This window comes from Vidua macroura, chromosome 5 (genome assembly GCF_024509145.1).
Source record: "Vidua macroura isolate BioBank_ID:100142 chromosome 5, ASM2450914v1, whole genome shotgun sequence".
Lineage (NCBI taxonomy): Eukaryota > Metazoa > Chordata > Aves > Passeriformes > Viduidae > Vidua > Vidua macroura.
In genome coordinates this window covers 60,395,628-60,422,546 of record NC_071575.1, presented here as the reverse complement: position 1 = coordinate 60,422,546, position 26,919 = coordinate 60,395,628, and the positions used below count along the sequence as shown (strand labels likewise).

Here is a 26,919-nt window from a genome sequence, read left to right as displayed (position 1 = left end):
AGAGAGCCCCGTGCCAGCCCCACGTCCAGCCCTGGGAGGGCCTGGGGCTGGAGCGTGCCCACCCCCAGGCAGTGCTCCCATCCAGGCGGGATGAAGGAAGGGAATCACACGGGGCTGGAGCGCAGCCCCTCCCTGCAGGCCCTGCCGCTGCTGCCGAGGAAGCGGCTCCCGAGGCTCGGGCGGCGCTGCACTGAGCCAGCCTCAAACACGGCCTCACACTCCCTGTGCATCTGGTGGCTGTGACAAGGATTTCTGAACACGTCAGATATTTCTGAACATGTAATAAAAGCTACACATGTATCTAAAGGGTATTTACCTGTCAGACTGCATGTTGGAGGCTGAACTAAACAAGTCTGAATCACAAATAAAATCCATTTATGACTATAACTAATCACTTGAATTAGCTTTTTTGATGACTCTAAATCTGAAACAGTTTTTTTAAATATTTCAATGATGGGAGCAAATGGCCAGATAGCTACTGATGGGGACACCAGATCCCCTCAGGGCAGGCAACGCTTCCATGGGATGCTAACCCTGTGTTAGGTGAGGGCAAAACTGACTTTCTCTTTATGGGTGTAATGAATATGAAAAGCTGCAAAGCTCTGAAGCACCTATGAGAGCCCCTACTTGTGTCCCCACATGGATTCATCTGGTCTAATTTGTTAAACTATTCTCTTTCAGCTCTGGCTCACCAATTGCCCAAGCAGCCACAGGAATCTAATTCTTTCCAGGTGGTTTAAACATCGAACTATTTTCCATGTCCAAGACATGGGAAAACATCTGATCCAGAAAAGCATTCCAAAAATGAGGCAGAGCTTCCTAGCACAATTCTAGGATGGGATCCCACTCCATTAGAACATTTACTACAAAACACTTGTCTCCTGAAAATAGACACTTTTCTGTTCCAATTTATAATCTGGAGTTGTTAAATCACCTGTAAATTTAGCCTATTTATGTGCACTTGGCTTCTTCAAGCTGTGAACTGCAGTGTCATCCAAGTAAGCTACAGCCAACATAACTCATTGCAATCACACATAGCAGCCAAGAAAACAAGAACATCCCTTGCTGACATTTCTGCTGATCCTCTGAACAGGCCTTTAACTTCTAAAGTTACTATCACTAATAAACAGTCATTCACTACTTTTCTTATTCCACTCTTAGCTCAGGATTGACAGTTTTCATTTTACAGCTGAAAAAAATCTGAAGGACTTCATAAAATACCAGGTTTCTAAACTGAAATAAATGTTTAAAGCAGACACAAGTGATCACTGGGAGAGATCTCTACACATCACAGAGAACATTGTTATTCTCCTGAAATAAGACAAAGAAGAGCCAAGTGTCCTCTCTGTATCTCATGGCAATGTATTTATTCATAGGAAGAGATGGACCAGCTTTCCCAGGAGAGCACACACCGATGGGGCTGATTCCCAAGGACACTGAAAAACTCTCTATGTTACTACACACAGATCCCTGGAGAAGAACAGAAATGTAGCTGAATTTAGCCACAAGGGTAGACTACACAAGAGTATAGTTTCTGTCCCAAAAATGAAGTATTAATAGCTCGATATGTCTGTGTGGGACTAAAAAGATTAAACCGAAAAACTGTGAAAACTGTTTAGAGAGAAGCATAAGAGGTAAGCATACTGCTGTGGTACTCTGAATTTCAGATCAGTTTGTGTACCACAAGAGCTGAAAATTCCCATAGATTTGGGGTATTTTTTTGTATACCACCCTCTTGCTGAACAAAAACTACAGCTTTTGAAAACGATGATGATGCTTCTCTTTTCTTTTTTGTACAGCTCTGACTCCATGCCCAGGATGGGCTGGGGCTGCAGCACTTCGCACACTTGAGTTTCTGACTCTCCCTAAAGGACTCTAAGAACAAAACCACTTCTGACTCAGAGGCACACAAGGACAGCCCCGAGGCAGGTGCTGTGGTAAGTATTTGTAATGATGGTTCTTAGCATCCATGGAAGACAATGTCTCACAGGTTCATCTGTGGCAACCTGGCAGTATGTTCCCAGCTATTTTCAGGACAGACTGGCTACACAGTGCAAGATAAATGAAATTAATTTGTCCTTGCATAAAAAAGAATAAAACCCAAAGGTTTTTATCATAAAGAATCAGTGCTAGAGACACATTAATAAACACATAAATAGCTGTAAGAAGGACAATCACATCTCTGGATTGTACCAGAGTTTTTCTGCTCTTTAAACCACTGTCCAAAGGCGTGGTACACTGGAGAGCCCGTGCTGTTACCGAATGGGTGCTGCTGGAAGATCTCTGCTGCTGCATACTGAGAGCCACAGCTCTGGCTGTGGAACCACTGCTGCTCTGGACTTCCTGGGCATTCTCCGTACTTACTCACACTTTACACCCACCTGTAGGCACATACAAGCCCCCAGACCCCATAAGGGAGGTCACTGACACTCTGGGATGACACAAGGAGACTGAGACCCCAAGAGCAGCACAGTGACCACAGGTCTGGTCTGCCCAGCTGTGACCAGTCTGGGGCCACCAGCATGAGAGTGACCCTGTCGAAGTGGGGAAATGTCAGGGAGAACCTGAGGCATAACAGGGGCTGAGCAGAGGATGCAGGAGGGGAGGCTGGCGGGGCTGGGTTTGCTCAGGTGGGAGAAGGGGAGAAGGGATTTAACTGCTGCACTCCACTGCCTGAAGGCAATAGTGGAGAAGAACAAGATACAGATACACTCTCCTCAATGAAAGGACAACACAGGCAGCAAAATGGGAAATTCCAATCAAACATGAGGAAAAAAAAAAATATTTGGTGAGACTGCCTGAGTACTGGGACAAGCTGCTCAGAAAGGCTGTGGAAATGCCATTCTTACAGGTACATCTTGAGGTATGTACCCCTCAACTGGACATGGCTCTGAGTGACCTCATCTACTTTTGACAACAACCCTTGTTCAAGAAGGAGGCAGATACCAGAGATCACTTTAAACCTAAATTTGTCTATAATTTCCATGATGCTATAAATACAGACTAACCATATTTACTTACTTTCCCTTTGAAAGCAATAATTTCTAAAAGCAAGCTTCTTGACAGAAGGTCCAACTTTGAAATACCATGATTTTTTTTACTTAATGTTGACATTTACCTCAAGACAAGTCAGCATTTATTGTGTTGAGATAAAAAATTAGATACATCACACTCAACATATGGCACAGAAGCCCAAGGCAACCATCCATCTTTACTGACTGTTCTGGCAATTTCTACTTACCACTTTCCTAAGGTTCTCACAGAAAACCAGTCTAGACTGCTTTTCTCCATCTGCAGATGGTGAACCTTTCATATAAATGGTTACACTGCTGTTTTATAGGCTCTGAAGAGGCTCTATTTCTTTCCTGCCACACGATTGTATGTGAACCTAGCACAGTACAGAACTGGTGGCATTGCTATATAATGGACCCATATCTAAACACACAATTGGAAATAGCTGCACTTTCACTGTGTGACAGCTGTGTACTCAATCTGGTGATTGAAAAATGGATGCATGCCTAGGGAAAGCTCTGGGAGAGGACTGTAAGAACAATTCACTTGGACTGCATCAGCCTCCCCGAATTGAAGCTCCAGCTGAAAAAGAACAACAAGCTATAGGCCAGAATTATTATTTTGACAGATGAGATGCAGCTCTTGGCCAGAGCTTCTCTGCCCCAGCTGAAATGAAGAGATGTGAATGCAAACACTGTAACTGCTTTAAAAACAGGCTTGGTTTTAAGAACACTGTTCCACAGGTCAGTGGGAGCACGGAAAGAAGATCAGAAAGCTTTCTTGCTGTGTCTGTCAGCACACACCAGCTGACAGTTTGTTCTCCCATGGACATCTCCCTCTGAAGAGCCAGGCAATGGGAAGAGTATGAAAGGCATTTTGCAAGGTTAGTGCTTGGTAAGAAAGGCCAAATATATAAAACAGAGACTTGCATGGGACGCTTGGACAGGAAACAGGGTTATTTTATTTGCTGCACTCCGATCTTGGAATCATGCATACTGAGTGGTTGTTTTGGAAAGTCAGCTCCTCTGGGAAATCATTTTCTTTTGAGTGTTTCACGTTGTCCACCCACCACCTTTAAAAAGGGTGTACAGAGAGTAATAACAGCATTCTGTACTGTATCTGCCTACTGAAAAATACGTGCATAGCAACTTCAGCTTTTTCTCCCCTCGAAACCACATTTCTGATTTTCAATCTTTCCTCAAAATACTGCTTCTGTGCAGACTGAGGCTTGTCATCACACCTTTGGTACGTGCCACTCACACATACTGACATGATGATACTCATGATCCCATGGAAACATGATCATTTTTTCCCTGCTTACAACAGTGGAAGAGTAGTTAAGGACAGGTACCTCTCCACTCCACATTAGAGAACAACATACAAAGAAGTAAACTGGGGGCACAAGCCTGCACCTACAAGCACTTACATGTAGGTTTAATTTTAAAATAACTTACAATGTCCTGTTCATTCTGCATTCTGTTCCTCTGAGTTCTCTCACATGAACAGAAATGCCCATGAATAAACCCCACTGCTGTAAGCTTGCCTGCCTTGTAGTAGCATGTCCCTTGTTTTGAAAGCTCTTTGCCTGTACACTTTCTGTCACACCTCATAGTGTTTTCTTTCATCATCTGTATTATCTTTGGGTAGATAAAATACCAAGTACAATTTTCACCTTCTCTGACTTCCTGCTGATCTATAGCTGTCATCTGTATGCTAGGTCTTATTACAAAGAGAGGATATTGCAGAAATCACAACTCTCCACAAAAGACACCTCAGAAAAGTGTTAAAAACTTTAAAAGCCTTGTTCATGTCCTAGCCTCTGACACAGTCACCTCTTCCCCACAGCTCAAACCAAAGGTAATGAACAAAAGTCAGATGATGAGATTCATCACTTCAGGTGCTTTTCCTGTCTCCAGCCCAAGGAGATTGGAACAAGGGAAAGCAGTGGAATCATGGTGCTTGCAGTCATTTCCAGAAGCAATACAAAAGGATGCCGTCTGCCAGTACTAACTCCCTTATCTTGCCAGGATTTCTTGGCAGCAGCAGTGGAGTACTGTGTACCGTGTTTTCTGGGATTTAGGAAATGCTAAATCACTCAGAGTCTGTTCAGTTTCTGCTCGAAAGAAGGCAACCCGCTCAATACTGTTAATGTGGAAATTCAAACTGATATAACTAAATCATCAAGAATGTTTTCAGTCCTGTCAAAGGTACTGCTGCCTCCAAATCTATTCCCTTTTTTGGGTGAAAATGAGAGATGCACCTCCCTGCTGGCAGAATTTAATTAGGGCTCAGTACAGGAAGGGAACATCTTCTAGAATTTAGTAACTGTGGAGAGATTCCCAGTGTCTAGCTCTCCATGAGAACAGCTGAGTATTCCACTTAAACAGGCCACAATGTTAAAAGAAAAATAAAAGGGCACTGTACAATTTCCTTAACCAAAGTTATGCATGTCCAGCAAATGACAGCATCATTCCAACCAAGATCACCAAAGTCTAGAGAAAAAAAATGTAAGTTACACTTTGTGGAATTCTTTGCCAAGCACTGAACAAGCAAACAACTCTGCCGTGGGTCTGGAAAGTCCACTGACATCCAACCTCTTTCACAGCACTTCATGCATGCACTGCACTGATTATAAGCCTCCAAAGATATGCACCATCCTCTTTCTTCCTTTATTTGTTTTTTTCTGAGCAACTCTGAACTCAGATCACCCGAGCAGAGGACTTGTACTGGTCTGAGGTTATTCACATTCATCCTTTAAACCTGATTCAAAGAAGTTTGGGGCACAAGAACTGGGCCATGCCAAACTATCTAAAATTCAGCTCACATACTGCTGGTTTGCAATGTTACTTATTCACTGACATACCACCAAAGAAATAGCACTGCAAGATTATTAGCATTGAGTTATTTTGCCCTCTTCTGCTGTTTGGGTAGAGCCCTTACATGGCTCAGATTACTCCCAGCACAAGTAATTCTGATCAGAAACTGGCTAGACCCATACTAAAGTCAATACAAACAAAACAGGAGTTTTCTTTCCTGGAAGCTCCATCAAAACCATCACGCTCCTGGCTAGATGAAGCCATCCCAAACTAACTGTGCCCAGGTAAAGAATGCTCTCCATTCAGACACAACATACCATGTCCCAGAAGACTCATAAGGGGATATTCTGTAAGTTGCTGTGCACACAGGAACACAGATGTTTTGCATGCTCAGGACTTGCTTATCAGAGGCCTTGTTTAAAAACCTCATCTTCGTCCTTATTATTAAAGACTATGTAAAATGGACAGGCAAATGGTATGATGGAAAAAGACATTCTACTGCTGCTGAGATAAAACACAATCTTCTGTGCTTAACACACTTTATGCCATAAATACAAGCCAATACAAGAACCAGTAGCTGGTCTACTAATGGTCAGTGCTACCCTCAGTGAGCAAGATTATTTCATTAGCAAGCAAAAGGCAGTGAAAACCTTAGGGTCAAATGGAGATCTATAAAGCACAAAACCAAGTTAAGACCCCAGGTGAATCCTGGTACCAAGCATTCCAAGTCATCCTTCATATAATCCACTACACATAATGATTTGTGAGTTTTATATACACATAAATCTCTGACACAGAAACCCTACAGACACTAAGTTCCAAGAAAGGCCTTTTTTTGCCATTTTTTAAAATGGAGATGTGAGCTAGAATATCTGACATGGTAGTGGATACAAAATACATGAAGAAAATCTTCTACTTTGCAAGCTAAGCAGTGCTCATGTGTGCTTGGTGCTGTTACATCAGGTAAAGTATGGATGGATGGAAACTTGCCAAGGAAAAAGTAATGGAAATACTGCTGGACACAGCACTGCTTCCAAAAATGCCCTTAATGACTCAGGACTTGTACAAGCAAAGTCGTCTCTGCTCTCTTTTGGGAGTCCTGGACATCAAGGCTAACAGGGTATCAGAGCTGTATTTTGGCTGAAAATAAACACCATCTGCTCCAGCAGACAATCCCTTTGAAAACACAGTAAACATGGAACAGAGTGAATTAAATATGAAACAAGAGCAAGATAACCTAGAAGGGCATTTTCTGAACAATATCTAGGTACAACAAGGAAACCAAACTTGAGAAAGCAAGTGGAGCTGTAGAGGCATTAAAATACTTTGGCACTTCACAGCTCTTGACTGCCTTAGGGATTGGAGAGGTTCACATCATAATTTCCAAAGACAGCCTAAATAAATTTGGGAGTTTGCAGTTCCACATCAGGAATGCTTTCCTGGCCATTAATCTCTATACAAGTCCTCTGCAGAAAGAGGTATTAAGGCCTTCAAGGCAATCCCTACCTTAGAGCTGTTTTCCATCTGATACAGGATCAGCATCCCCAATGCTCTGACCCATTTTCTCAGCCACACAGCAATGCAAACAGATTCTAGGGGTTTTCAAATGATGAATTTTTTCTATGAGCTTGAGAGGTTGCTCTCTATTTTTTACACAACTATACCATGATGACAATTTTATTCAACAACTGTATGTCCTGTAATGTTATAAAGTGCTGTAATGTTATAAAATTTCTACTGCATTTCCTAAGGGCAAAAACCTAAAGACTGTGACAGAAGACAGAATTACAGCACTTCTGCCTCAAATGCTTTACTATCTGCAAGGCTTACATAACAAAAAGGCAGAAATACATTTTCCTCTTTAAATTTCATACATAATTGTGAATCTGAGTTAAGATACCTCCAGTGGCAGTGATGCTTTGGGCTTTTTTCTTTCCCTGAGTTTGAAGAAAGCAGTAACACTTATATAACACAGAGGAGGAGTTGTAATAGGCTGGGCAACCCCAAGTATTGCAAGAATATTATATTCCTTAGGTAGGATATTGCTATTTAGTACCCCACTATCTTTAAACACAGTTCTAGGTAGACCTCAGCCTGCTTCATGTGCCTTTAGCTACAAGACTAAAAGACTATATAAGACTATAAAATTAGCAGTGATAAGTACAACTTAAAGATGAATGCAGGCTGTCCAATAAAATAAAATGTTATAAAGTTCAACTGAGGTTTACAAAATATTAGGTAAAAGAAAAAAGTCTCTACAATGATTTTATAGTTAGTTAAGAGAAGAATAACTTAAGGAATTAAATAACTGTGGAATAGTTTATATGCTTTGTTTTCAATGTAATAGAAAAATTCTCCATTTTGTCCCCAAACAGAAGAGTAAATTTGGAAATGGATGGGTTTTCTGTGTACTAAAGAAAAAGCTAGTATTAAACTCCAGAGGAGACATACTTTAATTTCACTTATGGGTTAGCTACTTCCAACACATGGCTTGCTGAACTTATAATATCTGTAGGATTTTATGTTCCTTTCAATCCTCCTCCTCCTCTCCCTCCGAGCTGTGTAATTCTTATCATCACCCACGCCTGCAAACTGTGTCTAGTATTTGAGTCTTCTCCTCCTCACACACTTACTCTTATCAGACATGTATTTGTAAAATATAAAGATTTGATTAAATTTTCACTTTTAAAATAGTCAAAGGTATTTCTAAATTTTTTTTGGATATATATACGATCTTTATTTAGAAGATGCATACAGTTTGTTCATCCTCAAAGAGATATTAGGGTGTTTCAGAAAGCTGCATGATTAAGTTTTCACTTTTTCTGTGCTCTAAAGACTCTTAAAAAGCTGTAATTTCAGTTGTGTTAAAACTAATTCTACAGCATGTTACTACATATTTTAAGCCAATAAACTGAATTCCTTCTTGGAAGTCTAGAGCCAAGCCCAATCCAATCCATGTTTTCACTGCACTTGGCACTAATTTAAAGTATTTCACTCTTTTGCCACTTTGCACAAGAAAACAGAATGTAATCACAGCTAACAGTAGCCCAGGTTCTAAGACTGGAATGAAACAAACAGTTGTACTTTGTCAGTTACATTTTATCATTCAAAATAGACATATATTTTCTCTCTAAACTTGCATGTTTCTGACTACAAGTTTAAAAGGCATCACTCCATTAGTGCTCCCCAAAGTATTTCTTTTTGATTAAGAAGGCTTGAGAAATTGAAAGAAAGGCAAGAAATCATCAGCAGCTGATACAGCATCATTTATGATAATGTATTTGTGTCAAAACATCAAAACCATCCCCATCAGGTTTCCTCACTAAATAAACAACTGTTTTAGAAGCTTTACTCTTGTAAAACACACATTGCATTGTTCTTACCATACATGCTGTACTCCAGATATCAGCAGGTGTACTGTAACCTGCTCCTATTAAAACCTCTATGGATCTGTACTGTCTTGTCTGGATGTCTTCTGTGAAGTGTTTATGCTAAAATAGAAAGAACCACATTAATGGAAAAAAAGAACTATAAAAAGATCTGTTCTAAATAGTGAACAGCTAAAATGATGTAGTTACACTTACCACCCAGCAGGCATTCCCCAGGTCAGCAATTTTAACTCTAATTTTATCTGCATTTCTTGGGTCCAGTGGATTCACCAGTAAGTCAGCAGCACGAGTTTTTGCTAACACAAGCAAAATGCAGAATTGTTAATATGTTAAGCCTACTATTCATTATCTCTAAGCAGTTTTGCCTTGACACTTTGTGCAGTGTTGTCATACACTGAAGACATCAAAATAATTTGCTGAATGTTACAAGAAATTAAAACAACATAAATAGGATTTCTTAACCTGATTTCTAGATATCCTCATACATTTCAAGTGCAAGTTTTTCCTCATTTTTTAGCTGCCAAATGACTAATACTACAATATCCAGAAGAGCTTTTAAGCAAAACCAGAGTATGTTTCCCAGAACAGATTCAGACAGAAAATGTGAAAACTCAAGACTCCAAGAACTCACCCACTACACACATGAAAGATATGTTCTTGGAACAGTCTGGTTGAGAAAATAAATCCTGCACTTCCATGCCTGGCTACAGTAAATAAAATCTGGCTGGATTCTTCCTTTTTTTTTTTTTTTTTTTTTGTAAACCTGTCCCAAGGGATGAAAGACTCACCAAAACCTGGTTAATTTGAGAGCCTAGGGGGCTGTCATCCTTTTCACAAATAATTCAGCATTCAAAGCTCTCTGAAGGTCCTATTTGCATCAATTATGATCCAGACTAAAAAGGGAGAACTTTAATCTGATTAATCTTGCAATCTTTAGAGGCTCTTGGGACACTGAAATCTTAACACCAACCAGTAGAGTTTTGACATTCCACCCGCTAGTTCCTAGACTGGAAAGAAAGCAGATGACTTGAAGGCAGAAGACAGAACCAGGTATCACAAATCACAGGGAAGCACAGGACTGATCTCTGTTTCCTTGTCCCAAAGCTATAAGGTGTAAATTGGAAACTGAAGGTAAGATAAGAAAGAGGTACTAGATCCAAAAAGCCCTTGTGACTGCAATGATCTGATAAACTGATGGAAGACTTGGAAAAGAAAAATACACCAGACATGGGACAAGAGCAAAAAATACTGGATGGCTAATGGTGAATTAGAAGTGACTGAAAGCAGATGGAAATCTTCAGCTGCTGGCACAGGAAGCTTGAATGGGTGATCAGAGCACTGAATATTAGCCAACCAGAAAAGAAAGTGGCAGGGTCCACCAGAGAAGAGAGAAAATGAAAATACACAAGTAAATAGAGAAAGGCAGAGGGGGCAGTGACCTCAACAAACAGCCTTCAAAAAAAGCTGGAATGGAGTCCAAGACTCAAGTTTATAAAAAGCATCAACATAAGGACAGAAGTAAAACACTCAAAAGATAGGAACTAGTAAGACTAATAAGCTTAATATTAAAGTCTTCCCTTGAAAACATGCTGCATAGTACAGTGCAATTTTTTTAACACAATCACATGCATTACTGAAGAAATAACAGGACCTTTCTCAGTTCAATAGTCTCTGCAAAAAAAAAAAAAAAAAAATAGATAAATCCTTCCCACATGTCTTGTTGAAGGACTGCAGTAAATAAAGTCAAACGAAGGGGTGTGGGGGGGAAAAGCCTCATGACTAAGACATCTGAATATGGCATTACACAACAGCTTTCTTCAACCTCTTCCTAAGAGAGGGACCTGAGCAGGCAATAGGGAAGTTGCCTACACTTTTGTGTTTTTCTAAAAAGTTATGATGCTGAAGTCCTGTCTCTTCTGAAAGATAAATTCTTGGATTCTGTATTTGACAAACAGAGATCATTTACAACTGAACGTGAAGTCAGAACAAGTGTGTTTTCTAGAAAGTACACACAAAAAAGCATCCAAATAAGCTTAACCTGTGCACAAAATTAGTGAACACTTCTGTGTCCTAGTTCCATAAAAACTAAGAAATATCACCTTAATTCTCACAATCTCAGCATGACAATGTACTCAGCAAACATTCAAACACTGGAAAGAGGAGGAGGAGAGTCGTGAGGAAATTACAGATATATCTTAAGGGCATTTGGCCACGCAGTGAAAACTTGAAAAAGACAAAAACTGCTCATCCACTAAACACAAATTGGTCTGTGCACCAAATAAAGCAAGAACCCCAAAAAAATGAGACCATGCCACTTAATCATAGCAATGCCTAGAGAAAGAGGAAAAACAAAAGTCTACTTCAGTGAAAAATTATGTAGCACCATTTAAAAATACTAAATAGCCTCTAACTCCTGTATGCTTCTTTCTAAATACCTTCATCTGTTTTATTACTGTTATACTCAATGTTATTATTGATGCCATTAATATCTTTCCCCCTTTCTTCAAAAAGTCAACTATCACTGAATTTACTGTCTGTCTTCTTTCTTTGCAAGAAAGATGTGTGATCTGATGGGATAACATCAAGAAGGAATAAAGTAGATTTTTTTTTCTCCAGCTATGGAGATAAGCTGTTTCCATGAGGACAAAAGCAGCTTTAATCTTTGAAGACATGAGGATTTTACACACCACCCCAGGATAACAGTAATAGAGTCTTTCTGCCTATATACAGCTGGCAGAACAAAAGAAGAAACTATCAGGCATCTAGGAACCTCTTCTGTATTGTTTCTGGGACTTCAGAGTGTAAGGAGATGGACTAAAAGCCTTATTTGCCCGGATCTTCCAGAAATGCAGTTCTACCGAGCTGTATTTTATTTCATATTTCTTACCTTACCTGTCAGACCCTGTAATAAACTGTGTGAATTGCTCTTCTCAAGTCTTAAACCAAGAAATACACTTGACTGCATTTTTCAATGCAGCTCTAATTCATCTGTGGCAATGCTGATGGCAGGCTTGGTGATGTTCTCCCTAAGCTCCCATTTTCTTCTATCCACTCACATTTAGACTCTCAGTATTTTCTTTATTAAAGCTGAAACCCATATATTTATCATTTAACCACTGGCACTATAAATAAGACCTATGTGTAATATCCTGAAGCTATTTAATTCAATGGCAAAAATCCAGCTCTTTGCAATGACACCAAGATTTCACCTTCCATGTCTTCAAATGGATTTACAGGCAAAAGTTCTGGACTGATGGCCAGAATTTAAATATCCAAAACCATGCTGAATATAGAAACAACATAATGAACTGAGGGTTGGCAACATGCCCTGTTGAGTATTAATAAAAGGTTAAGACAGGAACTGTTTGACACAGAAAGAACAATTAATGAATGAAAACACAGCATAATACAGAATTTTTCAATATGACTGAGAAAAGACGTGATAAGAAGTAACAGACAGAAGCTGCAGCCAGACAAGTTCAAACTTGCTACAATTCTTCTAAAACAATTCAGAGTACCAGGCAGTGGAACACATTTCAGTCAAAACAGATTATAATTTCATTTGTCCATTTAAGAACAGGTATTTTTCTTTTTTAAAAATACATTTTAAGCCAACAATAAAGGTTACTGGGCTTAAAAGATGATATATTACTGACTTGTTATCAAAGGACGTCAGGTTACATGATCTCATGCTACCTTTAAACTACAGGAACTCATCTTCTACCTTTAAACTACAGGAATTATGTTTATTTGCAACTAACTATAGATTTCCTTTTCTCTTTCACATGTAGACTGACTTGTCAATGTAATTATTTATTCTACAATAATTTGTTTATCTAATACCCCTTAAAAGCAAGTTCTAGAGTGGAAAATAACCCATAAATCACAGTTCTGCAAGAAAAAACATCCAATTTACTTAAACAATCTTTTCTTAACCTAACCACTGCCTTTGTATTCCATTTACCTGCCTCTTTTATTTAATACAATACACACCCATGCTACTAGACAAAAGTCATTAAGAGGAACACTTACTTTTTGGCAAATCCCCAGTGCTGGAAGCTGAAACTGTTCTGCTCCTGTCATGAGATGGGCTGCTCTCCTCTCTTTCAGTTACAGTTGATCCTTCAGAGACAGCAGAACCACAGGCTACAGACTCCAGAGCCCCAGAGAACACCGACGCTGAAAATTCAGAGAACTGGGACTCTGGAATTTTATGACGTCCATTTGGCAATTCACCATTAAACTGTTCATAGGAGCTGCTATAAGAATAATCACTTTTTGCATTTGGATCATCAAGATTATACTCCTCTGGATTTGGACATTCTTCCTCTTCTTCTTCTTCATCTTCAATCTGTTGTTCCAATAGGAATGGGCCGTTCACAATATGGCCATTAGTTTTGGGGGATTCTATCCACTTAGGGTCTGTAGAGTCAGTGTTGGCAAGTTCCTGCTCAACATCATCATCTTTTTCAGTGTTTTCCTTCTCTGTGTCTTCTTTTTCATCCTGATCTTCTGCTTCACCTGAAAAATTTCAGCAAGGAACACATTACACCACACATCAATAAACCAGACTAAAATTAGGCACTTCATTATTTTTAACTCTTCAGTAACTACCTGACTTCTGACGTATCACACAAGGAAACACTGAATATCACTGAAATATGCAAACATTAAAATCTAAATTAAAGGCAAAAGCAAGCTTTTAAAAATCCAGAATTCAATCTATGTCAATGGAGTCATCACTGAAGTAGGAAAACTCTCTGTAAGAGCAGAACCAAAACAAACCAAACTGAACTACAGTCTCAGTAGTTACATCTTTATCAGGACTGAAGAGCTGACAAGAAAATCAGGGAAGCCAGAAGGGAGCTGGACCATAGTGATTATGGTCCAAATCACCAGGACTGAACAGGAAGTTTAACAAAACATATCAAAAATTTTAGTGAAGAAGTTGCAATCTTTGTTATCTGATAGATCATTACAACCAACCCTGTAAGAAAAAAAGGGGAAAGCAATGATGACTCCAACTATGACAATAATATTATAGAAAAAAGCATCTTATTGTTCTTCAACTTCACCAGGATACTCAGTTATTCCACTTAATGTGGCACGGTGACTGTTCTGTTGAGTCTTCTACGTGCTTTTTGAATTGTTTATAGCTATACACTGCTATTGATGGTTTTCTTCACTTCTGTAGTAAGTTTGATTTTTATTTACCTTTTTAGGTTTTGCAGTTACAATTCCACCTACAGGAGAAAATTCACTTAATGATCTAGGACAGTTTTGAGATTTTGTTCACTGCACCAGATGCAACACTGTACAGTTACTTTCTGCTCTGAAACAGTAAACTCAGAGTCAATAAAAACAAGTAATACTAACCATCATCATTTCCAGGCTCTTCATCTACTACCTCTTCTATATCAGCTGTTTTTAGTTTCACCTCTGGGTGGTACTCATCTTCTTGTTCATTTGATGGTACAGATGAGGTTACGTTTTCTTCTATTTTCTTCCTTTCAGCTTCCCTCTCTAGTTCTTCTATTTCCTGCAGGCGTTTTTCTAGCAGCTCAGCTTGCCTCTTCTGTTTTTTCTTCAGTTTTTTCTTTTTGTTTTTGGATATTTTTCCTACCTGAAATATTAATACCAAAGAAAGAAAAAGAAAAAATAATTATTTATTTTCAAGGCATCTCACACCAAAGTAATTTACAGTTTGATTACCGTTTTTTTTTTTTTTGAATACTAGATGGCAAGTAATTTAGTAATTGTATTGCTTTTTCCAGTTTACTTCAAATCAAGAATGATACAGGACTGTATGAAGCAAAAATCCACCAGAACTTTACACAGTTAATTGTGTTTTTACATGGTCATTATTAGATACAAGAGCAAAATACATCTATACATTTAAGATGCCATAATAAAATTCCCATGATCCTATAACCTTGATAAACACAATAATCTTAAATGCCAATCTAGATTAACAGATGATACTGTATGTGGAAAATAATCAAGTATCATATTAGTTGTTTACATATAAATTTAATACCTTATTTCTCTCTGTGTATAATGCAGGTAACAACCAGCAAAAGTATTCTGAGCAAAAAGACACAAGAAATTAAAGATTCTGAAAACAGTGAATTTTAAATAAAACCTGTGCTGTTCAGCTATTTTCTTGCGAAAGGAAAGCATTTTTATTACTCCCTTCTGGCCCAAAACATATGAATTACAAACAGCAGATGGTCTTTATGAAGTTTCTCATTTTATATAACATAAGGATTGAAAAACTCAGGTACAACAACAAAGAAATGAAAAATGAATGCATCAGAGTTCAGAATGAAACACTTCCTTCCATTTTAACTGAATTGTGGCTTCTATTTCTACAATCTGATAAATGAGATCTATCCAGTTTTCATTCATTGTTTAAATATCACAGTAAGAAATCCTCATATAATCAAAAAAAATAAAGTAAACAGAGAGAAACATTTTCTCAAAAGTTTATCTGTTAATCCTGTTATCTTCACAAAAAGCCATGGGATCATCTAAACAAGACTTTAAATTTCACAACCCTAGCAGTTTTCATCCATATTGTATACCCACTGAAATGATACGTGTTCTGTACACACAGAAAGCAGATATTTCTGAACAGCTGCATTACCATTGGTTATTTCCTATATGCATATGGCAAAGGGATCTTTCAAACCTCATAAAAATTGCCTCAACTTTCAGGCCTCGTTGATTAAAGCCTTTATACCCTTAAGATATCTGCAATGCACAATATTTAGTGCATTCACCCATTTTTGTCAGGATTTGGACGAATGGATTATTCCTCAAGAGAAGAAAATGGCAATGCTTAACTTAGTTTGACATAGCTATAGAACTGTATGTCTGTGAGAATTTCCATCACAGGAATACTGTGCTTAACACTGGTAAAGCCACAGACATGAAAAGAAAAATGTTCTTTGAAAGATAAAAGCTTTATTCAAAGAAAGCTTTTAAAAAGGGTTGAGGCTACTAACAGTCTAATACATATTAATAGCCAGAGAAACACAGAAAATAAGGCAGTCAAATTGTATTATATAACAATACTTACAGGCTTCTGTTGTGGAGCTGTACTCACTAAAAAGACAAAAATAAAATGTAAATAAAATAAAGGTTTTCTTTTTCAAAAACAACTCTATAAAAGCAAAAACTAGTAGAAATAATTTAAAAGTATTCTTAACTAAATAAGGCAGTGTTAAGTTTACTTTGTTAGCCAGATTTTTTACTCTTTACAAGTACATGCTGCCTGAAATCATTTGATGTCTCCATTAGAGCATCTGGGACTGGAAGAAGCTAGCAGCTGTGTTCACTGTGTTGTGGCTGGCAGAGAGTTTATGAAATTTTAAAAAAAGGCTGAACCATAAAGAGTGGATAGAGAACATGGAATGCCTGCAGAGCTGTCACAGATTAAATATATGTCATCAGCTGGCGGAGCAGGTACAGACTGGTTTAAATAGCTCGGGGAACATTAGCAAAGATACAACTACTGTGCTGTACCCAACAGAAAAGCCAAATACTCATGTGTTTTACTCTGAAACAAGGCAGTTTGATTGCTAGGACTGGAGGCATGAAGAAGTGCCTAAGGAAAAAACACACCATATCACAGAAAAAGCAGTTCCAGCATGGGCCTCTTCCGAGCACCTCTGAGCAGCATCCCATCAGTGACTGGCCCTGATGGGATTGCAATGCTGCTGACTGTCACACTCACAGAGCACCACAAGCCACATAAAACCTCCCCCTGTGATCAAAACCAACAGAAATAACCAAAAACAGGAGACAGAAGCAAAGTGAAGCAAGAGGAACTGAACAGGGGAGAACCTCTCACAGGCCTATGGCAATTAAGGAATGGCAAATAAATAGAGTTGTTTTATATATTCAGATCCTGCTGCTAAGCTCAGGGAAAAACCTGCTAGAATACCCTTGAAAGAGCAAGGTTTTCAAAAAGATTCTTAAACCTGAGCACTGTCACTCCTATAAAAAGGGAAATTATACACCACCTATTCTTGCAATGCTGTAAAGAAAACACATCTTCAGCTCCTGTGTGGAAAGCCATATATTTAATTACAATTTGCTAAGAACCAAGCGTGATAAGAATGCCATTCTTTAAAATAATACTTATTTTAATGTCAGGAAGCAATATAAAGGCTGCATGAACAAAATCAAGTTATTTCCCACATAAGTAACATAAAATCTCTAGCTACGTGTTTATACATTATGTCAAATTTAATATAATACATTCACCATTTATACGAGTTTTCATCTCAAAATATGTAATGCTGTGAAATGGATCCTGATCACTGTATTTGTTCTCAATATAGAAAGTATTTTTAGCATACCTCACAGATTTTAATCTGTTAATTTTCTGACAATATTACAAAGGGAATCACTTTTCCACTGCCTGTAGCTGATGTGCTCAATTGGCAAATTAGTAGCAACCGTAGTACTAAAAATATATAGGACATTGTACTAAAAAGAAAATCACTAGAAAAGCCACACTTCCTCCTTGTTTGTCTTTGCTTATTGCTGTTAACTTCTTTACCTTGGCTTCTCCTAGCTAAACATAAAGTACAGTTCCTATCTAAACTCTTGGCAAGCGTAACCTAAAACATTTTATACCCCTAGGAAAATGGGCTTATCACAAGTTCAGTTAGGTACAATAAATTCCATTTTTAAGGGTGAAAAACCACGAACGTAGAACTTTTCATTGCATCTTAAAAGTAAGTTACAATAGACAAAAAGGCAGATGATTTCACAAGGATGCTGGTGAATTTATAACAGAACTAGACATAATTTAGGTAAGATTATTAATTGTTGTCAATATTAGAGATGTAAGCTTCCAATGTGACTAAAACCCAGGCATTAAAGCTTGTGGGATGGGAGTAAATTTACACCAATAAGAATTTTTCTGTCTCTGGGGACCCTGAAAACTTGAACATGCAAAACCAGTACAAAATCATTATTCTGATAGTTTCCAGAGTAGGAATAAGAATTAAACAGTCATGGATTTTTCACATGCAATTATTTAAACTGTGAATTTTCATTGGACAAAATACTGTTAGCAGTAATATACTGATGGTAGTTTCCTACATTGCATTTTAATATCCTGTTCATACCTGCTGAGCCAGAAGGGGGAGGAGCACCAGCCTTCTGCCACTCGGTAGCTTCAGCAGCCATCCTGCGCACGTAGGCATCATCCACACACATCAAAATGTTTTCTGGCTTTATATCCGTATGAATGATCTTGCACTTGCTGTGCAGGTAATCTAGACCCTGAAGTACCTAATTACAAAGGGATTTTTTAAAAATCTGCTTGAAACTGCAGCTAAATTTATTAAGAAACTCAACCTTCAGCTGCATTTTAAAATAAGCCTGATCTTATCCCAGTGCTCAAAAGTACCCAAAAAATGGAAAAAATGTATTACCAATTAGTAGCATAAACATATAATTTTCCACTGCAGTATGGAATTACAGAAGCTTAAGAAGCAAAATTGTTTAATGCACAGTAACACCAGAGCAATGACTGAATTGCTTCATATTCAACTTTCAGAAACCAGTTTTTAAAACATGTGCATCACAAGTTGTGTCCAAGTAGAAAAAGAAGAAAGATCTACATTATCTTTAATAAGCAACCTGAAAGCCTTACCAAACAATGCCACTCTCATTAGTCCAAATAGTTAATTCTGGTCTCACAAAAATAAAAGCTTTTTAATCTTTCAGGACTAAGCTCTTCCTCTTTTCCCGGGTATGAAGTGTTTGAATTACCTTCGTCTATATTCAAAAAGCAATTCAGGTTGGAAGACTGTGATTCACACCTTCACCTGAGTAATACCACCTTCAGAGGTGTATCTAACCTCAGAATCAGACCAGCCTGCTCAGAGCCTTTATCCAATTCACTTCCAGCTACCTTCCAAAATGCAGAATTGGCTGGGCTGTGCATTGTTTGCTGGGTAAAACCTGAGTGGACACCAGGCTCAAGAGCTTGGTGAGCAATGGAGTTCCACCCAGCTGGCAGCCATGACCAGTGGTGTTCTCCAGGGCTCAGCACTGGGGCCAGCCCTGTTTATTACCTTTATCAATGACCAGGACAAGGGGATCAAGTGCACCCACTGAAAGTCTGCAGATGGCACCAAGTTGGGTGGGAGCATTAATTTGCTGGAGGGCAGGAAGGCTCTGCAGAGGGATCTGGACACACTGGATGATGGCCTGAGGCCAATTATGTGAGGTTCAACAAGGCCAAGTGCTGGGTCCTGCCATTGGGTCACAACAACCCCAGACAGCATCACAGGCTGGGGACAGAGTGGCTGGCAAGTGGCCCAGGGAAAAGGCCCTTGGAGGTGCTGGTTGACAGTGGTGTGTGTGCCTGGCTAGCCAGGAAGGCCAATGGCATCCTGGCATTATCAGCAATAGTGTGGCCAGGGCACCAATTGTCCCTCTGTACTCTGCACTGATGGGGACACATCTTAAATCCTCTGTTCAGTTTTGGGCCCCTCACTACAAGACATGGAAGTGCTGGAGCATGCCCAGGGAAGGGCAACAGAGCTGGGGAAGGGTCTGGAGTGCAAGTCTGATGCAGGGAACTGGAGGTGTTTAGTCTGTAAAAAAAAGGGAGGCTGACAAAAAAAGGTCCCTTCACTCTACAACTGCTTGAAAGGAGGTGGTAGCCAGGTGGGGGTCGCTTTGTTCTCCAAGGTTACAAGCAACAGAATCAGAGCAAGTATCTAAACCAAGGGAGGTTTAGACTGGATATCAGAAAAAAATTCTTCACTGAAGGGCTGCCAAGGCAATAGGCTGCCCAGTGAAGTGGTGGCATCACCACCACTGGAGGTATTTTAAAAAGTACAGATGTGGCACTAAGGGACATGGTTTAGTAGCAGACTTGGCAGCAGGCTAATGGTTGGAACTGATGCTCCTTCAGGACTTTTCCACCCTGAATCACTCTATGATGTATTACATATAAGCTTTCTCCTTGCTGAAACACTTTCTCCTTAAAATGACCTCTCAGCAACTTGATTTTCAAAGATTAGCGAAAGAACATATTTTGAAAGAACACATACCAATGGAATGTTCTGAATTGTTTCAAGTTGCTAACACTCTGACTCTACAAAAACTTAAAACTCTAAAAAAACTTAGACAGACACCAATTTCTTTAAAGAACGGGTTACTTTCATTTTTCAGAGAGACACCATTTTTGTTCGTCACTATCAACATCACAATGGTATTACTATTTTCCATGGTTATGATCTTTTATTTTCCACATTTTATTAAGAAGTCCAACATGTCAACCAAAACTGCAATTTAATATGAGTATCTTCACATCTATGAAAAAGACTCATTGCTTCAACTTTTTACTCTCTAAAGGAGTTCAGGAAACTCCCTTATCATAAGAGACAATTAAAAACCCCTGTATGCAGAAGTGCAGGCTACCCATTAAGATGCTCTTGCAAACCCCACTGAGATTAAAATAAAATTATCTTAGATAGTAGTAAGAGTTCAGTTCAAATATCATAATTCTAACCTTCAAACTGTTAACAATTGTGGAAAAACCTAATTAGAATATTAGCAAAACTTACCTGTCGGATTATGCTTTTAACACAACGGATAGGAAGGCCTTGATAATTGGACTTGATTATCCATTTTAGAAGATGATGTCCAAGTACTTCAAAGACCATGCAGACATCTGTAATTTAATTAAGGATAACTTCCAAACAAACTTGTTCGTGAGATCAACACAAATGTTTGCTTGTGTTCTGGCTAAAGGAGTCGTCACCCCCTTTAGAGGGGAAATGATTCTCCCTAAAATGAGCATGGTAAGTGCTTTGGTACCTTGCTTCAATTATATATAAAACCATTCAGAAGCAGTGTTCAACTGCAAAATTAATTAAAATAAAACATTTTAATTACACAAATATTGTCCATTATTTCTGCATGTTAACAACACCATTAGGGTGAATAATTAAGAAAGTAATTTTCAAAAGTAACTAACAAACATTTATTTTCTTTGAGACAGCTGAAAGTACTGGTTTGGCCTATGATCTCTAGTTTTTAGTAAATTTTAAATTATATGAATAGAAGGTTTTAATAACAAAACTGTGCAGCAACTATGTTTTAAAAATGAACCATAACAACCATTTTTTTATTAAGCTCAACAGTAAGTCATCAAAGAACTCTTAAACAAAGAAATGCAGAACTCAGAAGCAACATGCAAAAAACACAATACCAAAATGTTTAATTAGACACAGCATTTACTACTGGCCCATGACAGAGGCAAACAATCAGTTACCAGGGGAGATTATTAGGAAAAAAACATGATCTAGGAACTTCCCATGATCTCTGCTTCAAAGGCTTTCTAAGTTAAGAGATTCTACACCTACATGCCTGGGTAGGTTATCCTTCTATTGAGAAAATCTTCAGATATGGAAGATAATTTACAGTTTTACCATCCACAACATTCTGGCAAGAAGTTATACAAATAGACTATATCCAATTAATCCTCAAACATGAGCTAGGAATGACCTTAACATACCTGGAAATCAGAAAAGATGTTAAAATCTTAACTCCATGATACTATAACCTTGCAAAGAACAATGTAATACAAATAACCAAAAATTAATTGATGGATACTGCAGGAAAATCTCAATGAATTAGACTATGTTAGAGATCTTTCATATAGATGACCACTTCTAGACTGCTAGAAATCTTGCCTAACTTCTCTAAGTTTTATTAAACTAAAGTCTTGGCAATGATCTTAAGAGCCACTGTCTTTTGTTAAAATGAGACTTACCTTGTCTGTCAGTTTGTCACACACATTCTTCTCAAATACCTACCTATATGCATATAGGTAACTGAAGTTTTAACATCTGCATCCTCTATACTGAAGTTACACCAATAGTAAAAGGTCTCAAGACTGGTCAAAGCACACTGTGAAGAACTGTAACATAACTGTACCCAACTGTTAATCTCATTTCACATTCCTGAATTCCTGCATTAGAGGAGACACTGAGTAGTCATTTCCCACTCACATCAACTGGATGTACTCAGAACTCCGTTCCATTCAGAAGAGGAAACAGTCTTGGTTACTTTACCCCACAATGAACTAGCAGAGCACACAGCCATCATAAAGGATGAGCAGAGTGCATGAGCTCTGCAGGGCTTATTAACTGAGCCCACGCAGTCAAGTTGCAAAGCTACAGCAACACAGATTGCAAAAAGGACACTGCAACATTCAGAAATGAAATATAGGACACCCGCCCACAGTCCTTCAGACCACTGCTGCTGCACTCTCCAATGCACATTCCTGACATTCCTTGCACTTACAAAAATGTTAAGCATTGCCAGTAACCAGAAGAGAGAGGGATGTAGGGAAGTAAACAGCTGAGAGGCCAGGAGAGAGCACCAAGAAGGAAGATGTAAGAGGAATGGCAGAGGCAGGCGGAAAGAGGGAAGGCCACCAGAAAGTGACGTCTACTTGAAAAAAAGAGATTGCAACATTTTGCAGGGAGGATTTGGACAAACTCAAGGGACACTCCATACTGGAGAGACAACTGGAATGGAGAGAAGATATAGAGCAGGCTCAGTGTTGGGAGTAGGTATGCAAAAATGTGACTGCTGTCTGATTTACTATCCTGATCTGAAAAACATTAACTTTAAGCCAGACTGTCCAGAACAAAGAGTTTGGGAAAAGGTCTGCATAAACTACTAGGAAACCAGCCTTGCAAATCCCAGGATCCTCCTACAGCACCAATAACTTGACTGGTGAGAAGGTCCAAAAAGTCCTGCAGCAAAAAAACTTTGAAGCCCACCTAGGAGACATTCTTGGAGGAGGCTTCTTGTGCAATTCTCTTCAAAGCAGCACAGGGGATGTCTCACAGGAGGAAACTAAGCACAGCAGCAAAAGTGAGAGTAAATCTAACATTAATCAGCTGACAGGTGTAAGTACGGAGAGCTGTTCTTTCTTGACTCAAATCCTACCTGTAACTATCTATCTATAAATACACATTACTCAAGCATTTAGAAATATGACAAAGGATAAAGGCCAGTTAAGCTCTTGTACCAGCACAGAAGACTTTAGGATGCATCTCCGTTGCTTCTCGATTGGCAGCATTTAGACATGATGACATTTAATTAATACTCTATATTCTTTGGAGATACATTGCAATCACTATAATGTCTGATTGTGTGGGAATGTTTCCTTCCTTATTTTTTCCATTTGTCTCTCAAAATACTTGTTCCATTATATGATTATCTGAATCTTTAATTTAAAAGATGCTACACTGAAATGAACATTTATTGCAGCTCTAATAAATGTCCACTGCAAACAAACATCATAATTCACACATATTGAAAACACCAAAGTGCCCAAGATCATGAATTCTGTTATTTCATGAAAAAGTCGTAATTGCAATCTTTGCAAAATATACAAGTAGGTAAACAATTATCAGCCTAGTGCAGCATAACACATTATCAAAATTCCTCTGTATATAAACACTTACTCCAGCTCCTAGGAGAAAGATGACAGTTTGCAGTCACACAGTGCAGGCCAATGGCTCTGCACAATCCCAGCTCTGTTCTACATGGTTCTTGACAATTTTCCCTGTTTGGAAGCTCCATGACATTTTGTGGTATTAGCCATCCAAAGGATTCATGCACCTCTCTTCTGTCTTGTTTTAGATTTTAAATGCATTCCATAACCAATAACCAAGCCTCTATGAAGCATATGGTGTTTTATTTTATAGTCAAGCAACAGATATTTCGTGACTTGCCCAAAGGAAGCTGGAAACAGCAGAGCATGGAAAAGATCTCAAATTACTCTATTTCTCTCAACCTGTGCAAGTCAGTGACACTAATGTAGCTCTAATATGGCATTTTAAAAAGTAAACAGCACCAAAACATTAAAATCAATTACTTGCTCCATCCTAAGAGAACCTACATCAAAGATTATTTTCCCCAGAACTTAAAAAGGAGCTGATGAAATAATGCAACCAACCACTGCTCAAATAACTCAGGATGCACAAGCTGTTCTCAGGAAAACTCAATGCATAAGATACTCGGTATCATATTTTTCCTGGCAGTCAGGACTTTGACAGACTTCCAGATGCAATTTAAATTTGAGTCCAGTATCAATCCATCCTGTATACTGGTACTTTTCTGGGAAATGTACTTTTCAATAAGGCAGGAACATCTGCCTTCTACATAAAAATTTCTGTACTGCCAGTTTTTAACATGAAGGCAAAACTGAAACAGAATAAATCAGCATCAGCTGTCCAGTTTTAATCTGCCAATACAAAGCTACCTGACCCCTTATTTTTCACTAGCACATGGTCTCTTTTGGCCTTATCAGTGTAAGTGCTATATTGCAAAAAGATGCAAGTTTGGATATGATTTCAAAGTATTATCACTAACAAAATTTACTCTTCACACCTAGCAACAGCCCTCATCTTTAATACAGTGGTATACATGTGAATCTTAGCAAGAATTTAAGAACATTATTGGGAAATTGCTCTGATAAAAGAGATAAGAGTTATTTCTATGTACAGCTTTGAATGCATTGTTGTACTCCTTATTTCATATTAGTGCTTTACAATAAAACAGTAAATTAATATTTTTGGTTTCTAAAAATAATTATTCTTCAATTGTTCTACAGTCAGATGAAAACCAAAAATGGGGCAAAGGAGATTAGACACCAGTCTGTAACTGAGAACACCTGACCCCACACTCTCATTCTCACCACTATAACTAATGTCAAGAGACAGATGAACAGGATGAAAGCTGCTTGCACACTTCTGTCTGGAAGGATGCTTTCTAGTGAGCATTCAGATTTACTGACAGTCACCTTCTACATTGCTCTCCTAGAAGATGGGAGTTGGTGAAAGGTACCTTAATCTGATCTGCTGAAGGTTGAAGGCACATCACCAAAATCAATGCATAATTAGGCTCTCTAGAGCAGGAACTGTCTCTCTGGCAATATGACCCATGAACAATGAGGTCTGCTACTGGACTCCAAAACACAACAGGCACACACGTAAGTCCAGCCCTAACAGTAAATGAAAGCACAGTAATATAATAAGCTCCTAAAATACCTAATACAATTAACAAGGAGAACTCAGTTTAGCTCGACTCTAAAATCAAATTTATTCACAGACCCAAAATTTACCCTGAGAATAAGGCAGTTGTATTTCACTTTACCTCTCTCTTTTTCCACCACCCCTCTTTTGTTTTTGCTAAGAAAGCTTTCAAAGACATAGCTTTACAACCTTTGCCAAAAACAAGGTTAACAACTGGCCAAACAGTGATTACATGAACAAGAGAAACGTCTCCATGACCTCACACTTCTCACAAGAAAACAGAAACCAGCTTTTTCATGACACCAACAATTTCTCTTTACCAGTCTAGAACAATAAAAAAGTATTTCTTGTAAGCTTCAGTTATTACAAATGTTTTCAGTAAACTCCATTTTTAAAGTAATCTATCTCTAGTTCTACCAGACCATGAAAGGATATATAAGACTTCTTTTTTAATTTTACACTGTGTTTAGAAAAGCTAAGTTACTTTCATTTCATAGAGTGCTTTCCACACTGCACTTCTCTTGGCATCTACATACATTTTGGTGTTTCAACTGTGCATATTTAAAGTAAGATTAACTACAAAAAAAATCCAGAACTAAATGCTTACTTATTTCAGTAGAATATCTTTAATGAGAATGCCATGTTCTCAAAAGGATACGAATTCCATTCATTCCAGAAATTTTGAAGTCATCAATTAGCTGTACAACCATATCCTTGTTGGGATCATTGGGGTCACTTTCACGAACCTAAACCAAGAATGCAAACACTGATATTTTAGGAAAACAGTTCGCTTTAAAATACTTATTACTTAGATTTCCATACAAACTTAAGTATTTTGGAGCTTCAGAAAATATTAATTCATAATAAGCCAGACGTTTAGAGGACAATATGTAAAAAAACAAGAGTCTAAAATCAATTCTTTGTGGTTTTTTTAATTCACTATTACTGTTATTATTGTTAATTGAACACTGTTTTGCAATAGTGATACTTACACATTTGAGCAACTTTATTTCATCCAAGGCTGTCTCCGTATAATGCTGGGCACTTTTTACAACTTTCATTGCAACAAACCTTTTTCCCCTTGAAAAGAAGAGAAACATTTTCAACATGTACACTGAGCTAAAACAAACATACTTTGAAGGTTGAAAAATTTTAACTAGAATATTTCATAGTCTAATGCATTTGTACAGCAAATGCTGAAATTACACTTAACGACAACTCTTAACAACACTGTTAACAGTGTAATTATTGATATTTTAGTCTCCTTGATGCTAATGTCTCTAAAAGAGGAATCTGCTTACACATGTTATCATTTAATGAAGGTAATTATATTTTTTCATTAAAGATACAAAATAAATAAAAATTATAAGCTTATTCTTGCATGTTCAAGACAACATGCAAATTCAATAAACACAGCTAATTTGTCAAAGAAAATAGAATTACATTTATTTCTGAGAGCTTTTATAAACTACATTGTTAATCAAGAGCAAAATAAGACTGTAGTCATCTTTCTGCACAAAAAGACAGTAAATATTTACATAACTTTATCATGCACATAAAACAGAAGTTATTGCAAACAAAATAAAGAAATATATTAAGAAAAAGTTCAAG

General features: G+C 38.1%; 1 protein-coding gene across 4 annotated transcripts in view; it reads right to left on the bottom strand.

The window, feature by feature from the left end:
* SRPK2 (SRSF protein kinase 2) overlaps nt 1-26,919 on the bottom strand; it is a 127,026-nt gene that overhangs the window by 9,661 nt on the left and 90,446 nt on the right. For all 4 annotated transcript variants that reach the window (XM_053977833.1, XM_053977835.1, XM_053977836.1 and 1 more), the window contains 9 exons: nt 26,301-26,388; nt 25,967-26,054; nt 20,818-20,924; nt 18,361-18,526; nt 16,299-16,324; nt 14,594-14,840; nt 13,250-13,738; nt 9,413-9,513; nt 9,212-9,319 (listed from right to left, as the gene is read on the bottom strand). In XM_053977833.1, coding sequence (XP_053833808.1) covers nt 9,212-9,319; nt 9,413-9,513; nt 13,250-13,738; nt 14,594-14,840; nt 16,299-16,324; nt 18,361-18,526; nt 20,818-20,924; nt 25,967-26,054; nt 26,301-26,388 — 1,420 coding nt within the window. The remainder of the gene's footprint in view (nt 1-9,211; nt 9,320-9,412; nt 9,514-13,249; nt 13,739-14,593; nt 14,841-16,298; nt 16,325-18,360; nt 18,527-20,817; nt 20,925-25,966; nt 26,055-26,300; nt 26,389-26,919) is intronic.